Source organism: Pyxicephalus adspersus, chromosome 4, assembly GCF_032062135.1.
Source record: "Pyxicephalus adspersus chromosome 4, UCB_Pads_2.0, whole genome shotgun sequence".
In the NCBI taxonomy this organism is placed as follows: domain Eukaryota; kingdom Metazoa; phylum Chordata; class Amphibia; order Anura; family Pyxicephalidae; genus Pyxicephalus; species Pyxicephalus adspersus.
Window position 1 is genome coordinate 154,316,518 of NC_092861.1, and position 14,523 is coordinate 154,331,040.

At 45.0% G+C, this 14,523-nt stretch overlaps 2 protein-coding genes across 4 annotated transcripts in view; both read right to left on the reverse strand.

Annotated features, from left to right (window-relative positions):
• Nucleotides 1-10,804, reverse strand: part of LOC140329658 (phosphofurin acidic cluster sorting protein 2-like) — a 37,680-nt gene extending 26,876 nt beyond the window's left edge. The window contains exons 1-7 of one of the 3 annotated variants that reach the window (XM_072410052.1): nucleotides 10,028-10,381; nucleotides 4,276-4,521; nucleotides 1,950-2,037; nucleotides 1,294-1,383; nucleotides 869-994; nucleotides 485-647; nucleotides 65-147 (exon numbers count right to left, since the gene is read on the reverse strand). In XM_072410052.1, coding sequence (XP_072266153.1) covers nucleotides 65-147; nucleotides 485-647; nucleotides 869-994; nucleotides 1,294-1,383; nucleotides 1,950-2,037; nucleotides 4,276-4,496 — 771 coding nt within the window. In that variant the 5' untranslated portion in view covers nucleotides 4,497-4,521; nucleotides 10,028-10,381. Of the gene's footprint in view, nucleotides 1-64; nucleotides 148-484; nucleotides 648-868; nucleotides 995-1,293; nucleotides 1,384-1,949; nucleotides 2,038-4,275; nucleotides 4,522-5,642; nucleotides 7,566-10,027 lie in introns of those variants that run through there. The other 2 variants (XM_072410053.1, XM_072410054.1) reach the window with 2 other exon arrangements.
• A 3,459-nt stretch (nucleotides 10,805-14,263) lies between these two features.
• Nucleotides 14,264-14,523, reverse strand: part of LOC140329939 (kelch domain-containing protein 3-like) — a gene marked incomplete in the record, with an annotated part of 19,842 nt that continues 19,582 nt past the window's right edge. The window contains 1 exon segment of the mRNA XM_072410329.1: nucleotides 14,264-14,523.

A 14,523-nucleotide genomic window follows, 5' to 3' on the forward strand; every position in this document is an offset into this window, starting at 1 on the left:
TGTGCTTAGGATACGGGTGAATCTTCCAGAAAGTGATTCTAGAATTAAGATATAAATATTTTACCGGTCCTTGACCTTCATCGCTGCCTTCTGGTTCAGAGGAATAGCTGTCCTCATCATATTCTTCCTCCCAATATTGGTCGGCATCTGAAAGGTTCACATTATGTATCATGGCATTAATGTTTCTGAATTACATTTGCTGCACAAGAAATTCTACACCTGGGGGCTACAAAAGCCAGGCCACTTTGGGTAAACATTTATATATTTCTAGAAAGACTTTTAAACCAATAGCTGAAGTATTTGTGCACTGAATATTTAGCAAGTTTTGAGGCCAGCTTTTACCTAGATATCGACTCATTGTGTAAACTTTAAAATAAGCGTCGTAATAAATAAAAATCTTTTCTCTGGAATATCAACTGTTTGCTTATCAGTTTTTATATGATTTGTTTCCTTTATGCTTTGTATTTTTGCTGTGTAGTCTCACCCAAGCCTTTTATCTTTGTTCGGTTCACCGTGTTGACCTCCTCATGATCGATGGGCTGACTAGAAAGGGAAAGGATACTGATTTCAGCCACCCGAATAGCTGGATCTTTCCTATTACTGTGGAGATCCAGAACCTTCATACCCTCCGTAGGGCGCTGCATTACCTGAGAAGCAATGGAAATCATTTTTGTATTCACCTCAAAAAGAGCAAAACATCAATATGTATATATCTGGCATGGCAACATCTAGGAATCCACAGAATGCCAGGGTCCTCAAACTACTTAGATTCTGTTTTTCTTCATTTGATAAGAAGAACTTTCATGTTCCACATAGAATTTGTCTACTGGAAAATAAAGATCTTCCCTCAGTAGATGGTACACATTACCTCTGCCATGTTAATGATGCCAATGGCCAATGACTTGTAGCCCAGAATTGTCCGGTTTTTGTATCGCTTCCTTCTTTGAAGCATGATTTGAAGATTGTTTGCATCTCTCTTCAAGAAATGGGGGTACTAAAGAAAAGAATCAGAGGCCTCCATCAGACACTTTTTGCAGAAAAGTCAGATTTACTACATTCACTCAAGTGAATATTCCAATTCAATAGATATTGTATATGACTTACAAACAGGACTATGAGTGATGATGTGACCCAACAATGACTCCATTTTACCCCAGGCCATACCAACTCCCCCATCTCAGTCTGATAGGAGAGTATGATGGAGATATTGGAGTGGGGGACCTCAGATAGTGAGTGGGAGTAGTGGGAAACAGAATGAATTGTCTAAAGGCCTCAGTGTCACCACAACTTTACCTGAAGTGAGAAGGTTAATTCCAGGTCCGTCTCCATTACTCCACATGGTGGCAGATGGTATTCATTGGAGCGAAGGACCCTCTTGGATCCCTGAAAGGAGAGCATGGTGTGAACTCACAATGAATAGAGAGATAGAGGAAAGAAGGGATGGAGACATGGAAGGTGGGTGGATAGATGAGAGAGATGGATTTACAATGATATATATGGATGGCTGGATGGATATACAAGAATATGGAGGGATGAATATGGAGGGATGGCTGGATGGATGTTTGGATGGATCAATGTAAGGATTGGTAAACTGAGGGGCAGATGACGTGATGAAGAAATAAATTAATGGATGGAGAAGGGAAAGACAGAGAAATTAATAGATTGATGGATGGAAAGGTGAATGTCGGAATGGAGGAATCACTGGATGAATGTTCTTATAGACCTATGATAGGAATAGATGGGCATGTACAGGGATAAAGAAATGGCTGGATAAAAATATGGATGGAAGGAAAAGCTGAGGGATGGATTCATGGATGATAGAGACACAGAACAATGGGTGAACAGCGGAGAATTAGGAAGCTTCTCTTCCTGAAATCCAATCTCTGCACAGTAGAGTAGAATGAGGACCATCGGTACTGACACTGATCAGTGTGAAAGCCGCTACTTACCTGCAACTTCACAGCGATCAGCACAGAGCTCAGATCTCGGTCCAATTCCCTCAGAACCAGTAACTTCTTTAGCGTCAGACTGCAGAGCCTGAGGAGACACAGATATCCATTGCACTACAGCAGGGGTGTCAAACTCGAATACACAGTGGGCCAAAATTAAAAACTTAGTCAAAGTTCTGGGCCAAACTTGAAACTGAACTAGCACCGCTACCACCATTCCCTGCGTCTATAAAACAGTCCAATGCACGGCTTAATGTTATGAAAGGCTGGAACTCCCTCTTCACTGAAATACCATTGCTACTACAAATCCCTGCATCTATAAAACAGTCTAATGCAGGGCCACGCATAGGCAGAGAGCCCGCTGGACTATAGACACGAGTGATGCCCGGAATTGTAGTAGCGGCACTATTTCAATGCAGCAGCGGGCCAGCTGCAATTCATATTGCAGAGGGGAGAGACACTGACAGTATACTCAATGCTCCAAAAAATGAAGGGAATACAGCCGACACAGTATAACACCAGGTCTATTAATATTCTGGGATATAAAGCTGTCCAGCTAGGAAGTATGACTGTGAATCAATTTCACCTGCTTTAGTGCAAATAAATATAACAGGACAGGAGGGGCAACAACAAGCCAACCTTCAGAGAGGAAATGATACCATAAAGGGCACTGGGATGGCCTCCAGGATGGCCCTTCTATACATGGCATCATATGGGGGAGACACCCGGGGACAGGCCTTAACAAAAGAACAGCTAGAGAGGGCTGTTGAAGGGTAACAAGCCAGCATCAGGACCGGTATCTGCACTGACAGAGCCCTACAAGTTGATCTCCAGTGGGCTATTGGTGCACTTGTTTCTGACCAAACTGTCTAACAGATTTATTGAGGGGACATGTAGGACCTTTAGTGCCAGCTCACAGCCTGGCACTGTGCAACATGACTACCGTTTGCCAGAGAGTTAGCAGATTCACAGATGAGAGCAGGTTCACAGTGAGCACACGTAATGGGGTGAATGGGTCTGAGGATACCGTGGTGAACTTTCTGCTTCCTAAAACATTATGTGGCATGACTGGTTTTGTCGGTGGGTTTGGGGGGCATATCATTGGAAAGCCACTTGTGGCCAGAAAAAACAGGCAGTTTCTGAATGATGAAGGAATTGATGCAATTAAATGTCCCCCACATTTCACGGACCAGAAATCAAAAGAGACCCTCTGGGTCATTATGTACGGATGCATCCGACTACACAAAGTAGCACCTTAGACTGTCCAGGAGCTGGCTGATGCCCTGATAAAGGTCTCGGAGAAGATTCAACGGGGCACCATTTGCCATCTCATCAGAAGCAAATACAGACATTGTCAGATTGCAAACCTGGGGGCCACACACTACTAAGATACATTAGGAGGTTTGAGTTCATGTAACAGTATGTAAGCAATGTATACAGCTAATTACAGCCCTTTCCTTCATCAAGGCGCAGCAACAATTCACCTCAGATGGGGATTTTTATAAATCTGTTTGTAGAGCCTTGTGTAGTTTTTACATATTTCTCTGACAAATTTCACTTCTGGTGGCAGCTACAAACAAATCAGAGGAGCCACAATATTTTCCTGCCATGGATTAGGTGTGAACGTACACTAGAGGTCTCCGTGTCTACGTTTTGCTTTACCAATAAGCAGGCGAGCCAGAATTCTATGCATTGCTATTTATCCCCCCCCCCCAATCTCCCTCTACCCCTCCCCCAATGTCCGGTCTATAGTCTGACAGTGTAATTCTTAAAGCCAGTAAACAGACAGCTAATCCTTATTAACAGCTAAAAATGTGCACATCCAATCCATGTGTGCTGACCTGAATATGGCAAGGACATGGCGGCCCCGGGGCTCTGCCTAATCATGGCCAAAGCTCACATTTACCACCACAAGTGGAAAGTGAGGCTGGAGGTGACCTATACCCCATGTCAGGCAATCTGTCCATTCTCAGGGCTAATAAGGGGGACATTAGAGTGTCAGCTCCTCTGTACAGAGACTGATGGGAGGGGCTCAGTGTTCTCTGTACAGCACTGGGGTATATGTCAGAGCTATATAAATGTTTAAATAATAGTGTGTGACTGTGGGGGGACATTAGAGTGTCAGCTCCTCTGTACAGAGACTGATGGGACTGGCTCAGTGTTCTCTGTACACCACTGTGGTATATGTCAGAGCTATATAACTACAAAAAAATAGGTGATAGGCTGTTGAATTTTGTATGCAGGTTGGCCTGAATATGAAATCTTCACATGAAATTGTTTTCTGGGGTGTCTGTGGAATACATTATGAGAAGTGAAACGTACATACCTGGGTACACAGCTGGGGGAACATCTGTCCACCTCCCATGTAGCAAATAGGTTCATGGGCACTGGAGGAGTGCTGGGTCCCTCAGGTTTTGCCATAGTTACCCCTCCAGTCAGACTGGGGCCGGCATCCATCCCTCGAGTGAGGCAAAGTGATGAGTTCCCTCCATTCCCCGATAGACTCACTGCAGAGCTGACAAGAACCCCTCCGCCTCTGTCCACCATGGCTGAATATCTCACCTATAGGAGCCTGTAAGGAGCAGAGCAGGGGACGCTATTACCAGTCCTCAAAGAACAAAATGATTTATTTTCTCACGTTCCATATTGTTCCTATTTACATTGTATGGGGAAACCTTTGTAGTTTGCTGGGACAGTCAGCTAGCTGGAGCTTTGGGTACCATGGCCGTAAAGGCAGGTAAAGGTTGATGAGCTTTAATTGTTCCCTGAGGGCAAATTGTACCTAGAAGCCCGATTGAGAAAAGGTTAAATTTAAAATTTAAATTTAAAGTGCAAAATTAATTTTTACCTACTTCTAAAATTGAGGTGAAATCGGTTGAATTATCCAATCACGAGCAGGGAAAACTATTTTTTTTATTTGCAGATGAAATATTGAATAGTATTTTTATGAATTTCTTAATCCTAGTTATTCTGTACAGTTGAGAGCCAGCTTATCATCTGCATTCCATAACCAATTTGTATCCTTTACCTGAACACAGAGGTTCTAGATTTATCATTATTTTATTGTCTTTTTGTTATTATCAGACTTCTGTATTTGTGAAGAAAGGATGATATCTCACAAATATCCTCTGGAATACAACAAAACCAGGAAACCGGTTCCACAAAAACCCACCAATGCATCCATGTCTATTTCTAAGATTTCCAAACCAGGAAACAGACTTCAGTATATGTATATGATAAAGAAGTGCACAAACAGGTTGTATGGCGAGAGACTGAGGTTGTGAACACCCTGTAAAGTATAAACAATGGACACAAGACAGTGTATGTTATGAAGAATCAAAGTGGTGAGGACAATGAAAGGGCATCAGGAGATAATAAAAAGAATCAGCCAGTCCTTAACATGTCTTGAACTTAGTGTAATCATTTACCAAAGACCTCTGCTGCCCATTAACATTTAGAATTGTATCATTCCACAGTCAGAAAGACTAATAAAAATTAGAAAGCATTCAGCACAGTTGTCAGTCTTCCCGGGAATGGACAATACAGCACATTCACTTCAAGGTCAGACTGTACAATGCTAAAAAAATAGCAAATACTCCCAAGAGCTCCATCTCAGTCTTTACACGCTTCAGTTAACCTTTTACATGTTAAAATTCATGACCGTACAATCAGAAAAGGACTGAACAAGTATACCTTATTTGGACAGGTTGGCAGGAGAAGGCATTTTCCTCCCACAAACAAAATGGAGGCATGTCTTAGTTTTACAAAATTACATGTGAACAAACGCAAAGCTTCTGGAACAATGTCCCTTAGATAGACCAAAGTGGAGAGGTTTGCCCACAATATACAGCACTATGTTTGATGAAAACCAAAACGCAGCATATCAGCACAAACACCTCATACCAATTGTGAAGCATGATGGATGGGCAATGATTTTGACAGATGTGACAGCACCAGTCCATTTCTCCTGGTTCTTCTCCAAGAACCTACCTGATGCCAAATCTTTAAAAGAGCAACAAATCCCTGCAAACCTGGACAAACTGAAGCAATGTTGTCAAGATTGGCAAAATTCCTCCACAATGATGTAAGAGACTGAAAGGATGACTTCAAGTTATTGATGCTTTAGGGGCTTCTACATGCTATTGAATCATGGGGCGACTCCATTTTGGATTTCTTTTAGATGGTGAGATCTGTTGTGTGTAGTTTTACACCTGAGGTTAGATTTAGATAATATTAAACTTGCTAAGTGCTGGATGATTTCGAATTATGTCCTGATATGTAAAACCTTAGAATTGGAAGTTTCTTTTTTCCATGACTCTATGGAGAACGCCAGGACAGGACAAGATATTTAGGGACAAATTGAAGTGGGGAGGACACTGGATAGTAACATATATGTGTGCACAAACAGAGATAGTGAAGACCCTGTAGTGTCAGGATGTATAGTGGTGAGGATGGTGGACACAATATCTTCTATTCTTGGTCATGCCCAGTGATGGTTAGGGCCACTCTAGGACTCCCATATGACTGAATCACAGAACAGTGGATTCTCTAGGCACTTCAGTCATGATTTCATCCTTTTCCGGAGATTTCTGGCAGCCACCTCTTCATGGTCTCCATTATCTTTATGTATGAGGTGTTTGGATTCCACAAGCTTTAGGATAATTTTAGTTGTTAGTGTTTCATCTTAAGTGGCAGCAATGTAAATCCAAGAGGTGTCAGGCTTTCTATGATATGATCATACCAGGATGTCCATCACTGTGTATATCTAAATCCTTGGTGAATATTGGCACATTTTACTTACTCAGCTTGCAGCAGCCAGAACACTAAATGCTTGTTCAGATCGAACAAACAGGAGACCATGAAAAACAGTATTAGGTTATTCGGCTCATAAAAAGTTCTTGTACTTTGTCTTTCTTAGGCTTTGTACATACATTAAATGATTCTGGGCTAATATGAGGCACAGGGCTCATCTTAGATGAGAACCTGATGTGTACAGCGGCCATCTGACGTTGTTCATGGATCTATCCTGGCAGATCCATGAACGATAGAAGACAAATGACCTGAATGCAAGTAAAGGGAGAAGAGCACAGCGGGGTGCCACTTACTTGTTCTTCCCCCTTCTTTCTCTATAGAACAGATTGGTGCTGTCTGTACAGTGCTTCTGCGTTCATCTTTCAGTCTTGTGGTTGGAAAAGATAATTTTCAACTACAAAAATCTAGCATGTGTATGCAGCAGTACTGGTAATAGACTGTCAAATCCACAGCTGGAAAGGGACTTATAGGGATCACTGTTATTATTGGAATACATTAACTTTTGAGGGGGCTACTATTGTTGGAATACGTCACCCCGGGAGGTTCCTATTGTTGGTATACGTTGTCCTGTGAGGTTCCCATTGTTGGAATATATCGGCCTGGAAGGTTCCCATTGTTGGAATACGTTGTCGTGTGAGGTTACGGTAATTGGAAAACATTTTCCTGCGAGGTTCCTGTTGTTGGAATATGTTGTCCTGTGAGGTTCCCATTGTTGGAAAACATTGACCTGTGAGGTTCCCATTGTTGGAAAACATTGACCTGTGAGGTTCCCATTGTTGGAATACATTGACCTGTGAGTTTCCCATTGTTGGAATACATTGACCTGTGAGGTTCCCATTGTTGGAACGGTTATTGGAATACATTTTCCTGTGAGGTTCCCGTTGTTGGAATATGTTGTCCTGTGAGGTTCCCTTTGTTGGAATGCGTTGCCCCAGAAGGTTGGAATATGTTGTCCTGTGAGGTCCCAGTTACTAGAATACGTCGCTCTGTAAGGTTCCTGTTATTGGAATACATTGCCCTTTCAGGTTCCAGTTATTGGAATACATTTGCCTGTGAGGTTCTGGTTGTTGGAATATGTTGTGCTGTGAGGTCCCCATTGTTGGAATACGTCAGCCCAGAAGGTTCCTATTGTTGGAATACGTCGCCCCGGAAGGTTCCCATTGTTGGAATATGTTGTCCTGTACGGTTCCAGGTTACTGGAATACGTCGCCCTGTAAGGTTCCGGTTATTTGAAAACATTGCCCTTTCAGGTTTACATTGTTGGAATACGTTGCCCTGTCAGGTTCCGGTTATTGGAATACATTTTCCTGTGAGGTTCCCGTTGTTGGAATAGTGGGCACAGTCAGGTGGGGGGTTATATTGGGGTGGGCACAGTTAGGTAGTGGTGGGTTATATTGGGGTGGGCACAGTAAGGTGGGGGTTATATTGCGATGGGCAAGTAAGGTGGGGGTTTAAAATGGGGTGGGCACAGTCAGGTAGGGGGTTATATAGGGTGGGCACAGTCAGGTAGGGGGTTATATAGGGTGGGCACAGTCAGGTAGGGGGTTATATAGGATGGGCACAGTAAATTGGGGGGTTATGTGGGGGGGCACAGTCAGGTGGGAGTTATATGGGGTAAGTACAGTATGGTGGGGGGTTTTATAAGGTGGGCACAGCAAGGGGTGGTTATATGGTGTGAGCACAGTCAGATGGGGGGTTATATGGTGTGGGCAGTCAGATGGGGGGTTATTTTGGGTTGGAAACAGTCAGGGGGGGTATATTGAGGTGGGCACAGTCAGGAGGGGATGTCATATGGGGTGGGCACAGTTAGGTGGGAGGTTAAATGGGGTGGGCACAGTCAGTGGGCTTATATTTGGTTGGGAACAGTCGGGGGGTATATTGAGGTGGGCACAGTCAGGAGGGGTGTCATATGGGGTGGGCACAGTTAGGGGGGTTATATTGGGGTGGGCACAGTAAGGTGGGGGTTATATTGGGGTGGGCACAGTAAGGTGGGGGTTATATTGGGGTGGGCATAGGAGTGGGCAGTCAGGTGGGGGGTTAAATGGGGTGGGCACAGTCAGGGCGGGTGATATTAGAGTGGGCACAGTAAGGTGGGGGGTGATATTGAGGTGGGCACAGTAAGGAAGGGGGTTATATGGGGTGGGCACAATCAGGTGGGGGGTTATATTGGGGTGGGCACAGGCAGGTGGAGAGTTACATGGTGTGGGCACAGTCAGGTGGGGGATTATATTGGGGTGGGCACAGTAAGGTGGGTGGTTATATGGGGTGGGCACAGTTAGGTAGTGGTGGGTTATATTGGCGTGGGCACAGTCAGGTGGGGGTTTAAAATGGGGTGGGCACAGTCAGGTGGGGGTTACATAGGGTGGGCACAGTCAGGTACGGGGTTATACAGGATGGGCACAGTAAATTGGGGGGTTATATGGGGGGGAACAGTCAGGTGGGGGGTTATATGGTGTGAGCAGTCAGGTGGAGGGTTATATGGTGTGGGCACAGTCAGGAGGGGGGTTATATGGTGTGGCACAGTAAGGAGGGGGGTTATATGAGGTGGGCACAGTCAGGTGGGAGGTTAAATGGAGTGGGCACACTCAGCGGGGAGTTATATGGGGTGGGCAGAGTTGATGGGGGGTTATATGGGGTGGGAACAGTCAGGTGCGGGGTTATATTAGGGTGGGCACAGTAAGGTAGGACGTTATATGGGGTGGGCATAGTCAGGTGGGGGGTTATATTGAGTGGGCACAGTAAGGTGGGAGGTAAATGGGGTGGGCACAGTCAGTGGGGATTTATTGGGTTGGGAACAGTCGGGGGGTATATTGAGGTGGGCACAGTCAGGAGGGGGTGTCATATAGGGTGGGCACAGTTAGGTGGGAGGTTAAATGGGGTGGGCACAGTCAGTGGGGGTATATTGAGGTGGGCACAGTCAGGGGGGTGTCATATGGGGTGACCAGTCAGGTGTGGGGGTTATATTGGGTGGGCACAGTAAGGTGGGGGTTTAAATGGGATGGGCACAGTCAGTGGGGTTATATTTGGTTGGGAACAGTCGGGGGGTATATTGAGGTGGGCATAGTAAGGTGGGGGTTATATTGGGGGGGGGGGTTATTGTCAGGCGGTCAGGGGAGAGGTGTGGTCGAGCTATACCGATATTTAATGGCTAATCGGTTCTCTCGCACACAGAGTAGGAGTTCTCCGGTAGGACGGGGCACAGCCGGTACACACCACAGGGAAATATAACGGGAGAGGGAGGAGCAAAGCTTCGGAAGAATTCTCACCGATCGATGTCGGAGTTCAGCGGAAGGAGGAGTCGTGACGTAAGTGTCATGTGACTAAGTAGAATATCCTGGGAGGGGCATTTGTGGCTCTGTGTGTATATTGTTACCAGGACAACAAGGGACGCCCCACCCATGTGACAGTGCTGCCGGTAATGACTTCCCAGGTGTTGGAGAGGAGGTAGGGCGTATGTCACGTGACACTACCTTTATGTGCCATGTCGGGGTTTGGGGGCCTCGTGTGGAGTGGGCGGGGCTGTGATTGGGCTCTGATAGTGTGCTGGAAAATCTTTATATGATTGGATGTATGGTGGTCAGACTGTCCTCAGGGGCTGCCCTCTGGGCCTAGGGGAGGAGCCAAGCTGCAGAGATCAGGGTGAATGTATTGATCTGCCTGGGGGGTCAGTTTGGGTGTTTTCCTTTTTCTTCACACCCACCAATCACATCTGTGACACTTTACCCTTGGATACCCCGGTGGCTCAGTGGTTAGCACTCCGGCCTTTGCAGCGCTAGGTCCTAGGTCCGAATCCCAGCCAGGACACTATCTGCATGGAGTTTGCAGGTTCTCCCGGTGTCTGCCTGGGTTTCCTCCGGCTACTCCGGTTTCCTCCCACATCCCAAATACATGCCGTTGGGTTAATTGGCTTCCCACAAAATTGACCTTAGACTACATTAATGACATGGGACTATGGTAGGGACATTAGATTGTGACATGACTATGGACTTGGTACAGCGCTGCGTAATATGATGGCGCTATAATAATACTGTGTAATAATAATAGTACCCCATGTCAGCATACTATGGATGCGGATCCATAGTATGCTGACATGGGGTACTATTATTATAAGGAAGGGTACTATTATTATATTTAGGAAGGATCACCTTCCTAAATATAAGAGGTTGATCTCCCAGGGCCACATGGCCTCCCTACCAAAACTCTCACTAGGGTTCGTCCTGGGTACCCCCTGGTTGTTAGTGACTGGGACCAGCTGGTTGTGGAGTTCAGTTCTGGGGCACTCCCGGGGTCTCTTGCCCTATTGGGTGCCGCTCTTTGCTGGACACTACGGGAAGATCATGTGACTGGCCATGGGGGTGCAGTGATCACCGGTCAGGCCAGTTCCATGGTGACCCTGTGGGGGGAAAGACCGGTTGGTTATTTTCTATTGGTTGGAATAGGTTCTTGTGCCTATGCATGGCCACTGGCATGGGGGTTATATTGGGGTGGGCACAGTCAGGTGGGGGTTATATAGGGGTGGGCACAGTCAGGTCATAGTACAACCTTCATACCAGGTTTTCTTTACCCACCTAATTCCTTGGATGATGCCCGGTGGATCCTCCTTCCAGTCATGGCTTCTCCCTCTCACAGCTCTCATCCCCTGAACAATTTGCTCACCTATAAGGATCCAATGGGAAGGAAGATGGATGCAGATCTCAGGGTCACCAATGGGGAATTGGCCCTTTAGGACAGATCCAGCATTATATTATACCGGATTACTATCCAGCTGGAATGTTCCTGCAAGACATCAAAGTATGATTGTGTGACTGCAGAGCTGACAATCTTTGGCTACTTGCAGTTGGGTTGGAGTTTTCCATAGCTGCTTTCTTCAGGAACTTCCAAGCTAAAGCTTTACAAGTCAAGTTTTGTTGGCCCAGATAGAGGAATTGTCTCACTAAAGCAATCGTATTGGTATCGGCATCGGACCACAGACATCAATATAAAAAGTTTACATGTGGTCTGCTTGGCAACTGGATGATTCTGACTAATATGTCTAAGGCTGCGTATACAGGCTCGACAATTGTGACTGAAAGATGAAGGAACGAGCGTTATACATACAGTGCTGTTCTGTTGAGGAGCAAGCAGCACCCCACTGTGCTCTCCTCCTTTCACTTCCATCTGCCAGAACGGATCCATGAACGGTGTCGGACGACCTCATATTGTACACTTCTTGAATGGTCTCCTGATCTTGTTGTATTGTGAAGAGAATCTGGGGGACAACAAATCTTTTTTCCTTCAATTAAACTGCTAATAAAAGTCCCTATTAAGAGCCAAGAAGATCAATCCAAACCACAGTCCTTGTTCTGTAATGGGCAGGGTGGTCTTTGTTCCTTCAGATGAGCCAATCAGGTGAGACTTTGGTGGTTTAGCTCTGATAGGGGAGAGGCAACACTCAGCAAGCATTGTATTGGGTACATTGAACGATTTAGTTCCTCCCTTCTTTTACCTGAATATTATCCTAGGACATGGATCCAGCTTTTCATGCATTGGAATTTCAGGCCTCATCCTTGTTGTGTTGGACTGGCAAGAGCTGGGAAGGGGATCTGCTAGTAAAACCAAAGGAGAGCCATCACACAGAAGTCTCTGGAATCCATGCCATGGTACCCCTTCCATGGCAAAGTGGACATGGCGGATCTGATCACATTATATTTTGAGAAAAAAGCGATAGTTTCCCCCAGAATGAATTGGAATTACAATAAATCATGGAACAATTTTCTAGCTTGAATATTCTGGCAGTCAGATTGATCACTCACACCCCATTTGGGTAGGTACTGATGGATGGCACCTAATGGTAGTAACAGCCAATTGGAACCTTGGAACAGATTTAGTGGCCCTCATGCTGCCATATTTGTGCCATTTGGTTCAAATGAAGCTCATTGCTGCCAGCTCAGTCCACTTGCTATATGTGCACCCCCCTAATGTGTCCTGCTACTGGGTCAGCTCAGCAAAAGATGGAACAGGTAAAGAATTGGGCAGGAGTGCCACTGCAGTGTGCAATAAAGATTCTAATTTTGATATTCCATGATTCAAACCAGTTCCCCAAAAATGTAACAATTTAACTTTTTTTATTTTAATTAGAAGCAGAATGGGCCCTATTTATAAACGATTCCTCTGTCAATTTGTCTGAAATTCACTGACATACAGTCGGCTCCCTGTAGGGGTATCCTTTCAGCTCTGATTAAGGCGTACCTAAACTCAGAATTTGCACTTTTATGTAAAGTGTAGAGAACCCTTTTATGCTAGGTAAAAATTCAGTTTTTTTTTTTTTATTTAAAAAAAAAAGTTGCAGCACCCCCTAATACTCAGCCGCCTGGGTGGTGGAGAATGAATGGGAGCGCAAAGCCTCCCTGGATACCTACGTCACGCATCCCGGGAGGCTCTTGGACGCTCCTTCTGCGCATCCCGTAGCATCTTGGGCATGCGCGGAAGAAACCTTTTTTGCTCAAGGAGAAATTTTTTTCTCATCCTACGTCACCCGATCTTGCGCATGCTGCCTGCTTCGCGACGAATGCTGAGACTACGCGGGACTTGATGCTGGACACCCCAAGTGATCGGACGGCCCTGCGGGATTGAAGGGAAGTGTGTTTTTGTTTGAGTATAGTTCCTCTTTAAATATAATGATGCGTTCTGCCTTTTAGTGGCCAACCTCAAAAAATTGTACAGCTGTCACAACAGGAAATGCTATCTGTGCAAGTGAAAATTATGAATGAATCCAAAGCAAATAAACAGGGGAATCATTTTAAATAGATCAATGTGTTATGACAGGCATGTGGGGGAAATAAGTTATTTCCATTTCTGCTGTGAAAGAAGTGCTCAACATGTCATCGCAAATTGTGATTTGCCCACGATCCTGTAATAATAATAAAGATCTAATAAAAATAATAATGATCCTATAATAATAACGATGCTAATGCATTGGGAGTAATCCATTTGAAGAATCTCATAGAAGCATGGATGGTGTTTATAAGGTGGGGATATTTGATTATTGATCTCTGATGAAGCCTATGGGAGCTCACAGACACATTATGTATGTATTGGGAAAATTTCAAATCCAACAGCACACACACATGGTAGATCTTCAAGCATCTCCATGTAATGAGAAGGGAGCCCCACGTATCTACAGGATGGGGGGAGGTCATATAACACACAGCAATGTTATCAATCCGCATCCCACATTAAGGAACCAGACTGAAGTTAAAGCTTTGACTTCACCAGGAGGAAGTGGCTTATGGACCCAACAGAACCAGCACACGCACAGGTCACACCTATGGGGTTAATGTGAAATTTCAGCACAGCGCAGGAAACAATAAATTCTGATACAGGAGAATCTCCCAAGTATAATCCCAGCAGAAGCTCTGCCCATACAGCCATATTGCTGGCTGCCAGAATAGGAGGCCATAGATTACACTTCACCATTAGCACCCAGTGACATTTTCCTTACATGCAGAGTGCTCAGACATTGCTTGTTGCAGGTTCTGTAAACTTGTCTACATTTTTATTTTAGTATGGAGAAAATGCATTGCTATTCTCATTGTGTTCAAATGAATTCATTATGAAAAAGATGCAATACATGACTCTTCAATGAAGAGAACCTGTCTACCCATCACAGCGATCCCAGCACCTGAAAACAGGAAACAATTTTCTGAAGAACAGCCAGGCATACACATTGGGTGGTGTCCATAAATATTATGGAGGAGAACAAATCCACATCGTATTCACAAAG